We start from the raw sequence: 2,380 nt of genomic DNA on the forward strand, positions 1-2,380 counted from the left end.
AGGAGAAATAAAGTTTACCATATTTTAAAACAAGTGAATAAACAATGCATTGGGGAAATCTGGGTGTGGAAGTGGAAATGGAGTGGAAAAACATTAAGTTAACTGTAAGGTGGCATATAAGAGACTATGGGAACAAGCATACAGATGCAGATATTTAGGAATTTTAAGATTTTACCTACTTTAGCATGTCCTTTGTTTGCCAAAATAAATATTTCATTTATTTGAAGAAAATACTACTTTATGGACCACATCTTTGAAGGCTTGCTTCACTTGCTGGTTTCTCAGAGTGTAAATGAAGGGGTTCAGCATGGGGGCAACAGAGGTATTGAGAATAGCTACTCCCTTGGTCAATGATGCCCTTTCTTTTGCAGAGGGATTAGCGTACATAAATATACAGCTTCCATAAGAGATGGAGATGACAATCATATGAGAGGAACATGTGGAGAAAGCCTTTTTTCTCTGACTGGCAGATGGGATTCTCAAAATAGTTCTGATAATATACATGTAAGATAAAATCACCAATGCCAGAGTGAATAGCAAAGCAACCAACGCAAAGTAAAAACCGATGACTTCTAGAAACCATGTATCTGAACAAGACAGTCGTAAAAGGGGAAAATAGTCACATGCAAAGTGATCAATGACATTGGAAGCACAGTAATCCAGCTGGAGCAGAAGCATGAGGGGTGGGAAAATGGTCAGGAACCCTCCCAGCCACGCACAGAGCACAAGCCAGGTGCAGAGTTTTCTGTTCATGATGGCGGTGTAATGCAGAGGCTTGCAGATGGCAACGTAGCGGTCATAGGACATGGCAGTGAGAATGTAAAATTCTGTCACCCCCATGAAAATAAAGAAAAAGAGTTGGGCTGCACAATTGTTAAAGGAAATAGTTTTATCCCTGGTGATAATTGCTCCTAGAAATCTAGGAATACAGACAGTTGTAAATGAGATTTCTAAGAAAGAGAAGTTTCGGAGGAAGAAATACATTGGTGTCTGTAGATGAGGGTCCACCAAGGTTAGAGTGATGATAGTCAGGTTTCCAGCGACACTTAATATGTATGTGATAAATAAGAAGAGGAAAATCACAATCTGAAGGTCAGGATCATCAGAAAGGCCAAGCAGGACAAACTCTGTGATCACTGTGTGGTTCATTTCTCTGTCTCTCTCTCTCTCTGTCTCTCTGTCTCTGTCTGTCTCGCTCTCCTTTTTCTTCTCTTAAAGATATTTAGGTGGCAAGAGTATTAAAGGGAGGAGATGAAAGATATAATTCATGATGATCAATATCACCGTCATCGATACAATTCTAAAATATGTGCTATAATCCATGCTGATCTTATTTTCAATTGAACTCTATTGTTTGCATTTAGTTTTCATACACATTTGTGAGTTTTGCTTTATTTACTAGTTTTCTTATTTGAAATATACCGGAAGTTTGAAAATCTTCATACAGTAACTCACATCATTGAGAGTGATGATTTATCATCATTGAGAAATGGTAAATAAAACCAGTACTTCTTGCTTTGTCCAATTTATGCAAATCATTACAATCTTGAAAAATTAAGAGAAATATGCATTTTCTTTCTTTTCTGTCAAGTATTTATTAAAGGATGCCACTACCTAGAAGCATAAATGGATAATCTTAATTCCATCACAAGGTAAAAGTGAAATTTAGAATGGTTAAAGTAATAACCATTATACTTTGTATGATATAAATAATCAATTAATAACTTTCTTAACAAGTAAAATAGGTTATAAATTACTAATTATTAATTTACTTCTACATTAATATTTTTGGTATAGTTCAAGATTATGTAAGAACATTATATTTATATATTATGTAATAATACATATGTATTTACTATATGATTGAATAAATAACCTAATTATTTTATTTAACAGAACATACTCACTTACTGGTTTGTCTTGTAATTCATTGAAATCATTAATGTTTGACATCTTCTGTGACTTGCTAGAAAAGTACATATAGAAACATTTTTACTTTTGAGCTTAAAGGGACATGCATTATTTATCCATTTTGTGTATTACACTGTGGCACAAACTGGGAAAGTAACTAGTTGCCTCAGATCTCAGTAGCTCTGTGGGTTCTATATTCTGTTTGAATCTTCCTTCTGAGCTCTTAGCTTTATGAAAAAGTGTTTGATTCTCTTGTAATTCTGCCTCACACTTATCTTTTACGTGAGACCTCTGATCCATAAGGATATTCCCGAAACAGAAAGAAGAATGTCTACCATTGGTACTAACCTATTCAGTTAATTCCCAGCTGTGCTATGCTGTAGATTTGGTATTGTAAAATTATCACAGTTAACTCCTTTAAATTTTAAATAGTCAAATTTGGGCTGTGAAGATTAGAATGCACCTCATT

General features: G+C 34.6%; 1 protein-coding gene across 1 annotated transcript; it reads right to left on the bottom strand.

Annotated features, from left to right (window-relative positions):
- Window positions 1-213: 213 nt before the first annotated feature.
- On the bottom strand, window positions 214-1,149 carry LOC147579106 (olfactory receptor 6C3). The gene has a single exon (XM_086713147.1). It carries the CDS (start codon window positions 1,147-1,149, stop codon window positions 214-216), a length of 936 nt encoding a protein of 311 aa, XP_086569273.1.
- Window positions 1,150-2,380: the final 1,231 nt, after the last annotated feature.

This window comes from Puma concolor, chromosome B4 (genome assembly GCF_028749965.1).
Source record: "Puma concolor isolate L17-30 chromosome B4, mPumCon1.1.hap2, whole genome shotgun sequence".
Taxonomy (NCBI): domain Eukaryota; kingdom Metazoa; phylum Chordata; class Mammalia; order Carnivora; family Felidae; genus Puma; species Puma concolor.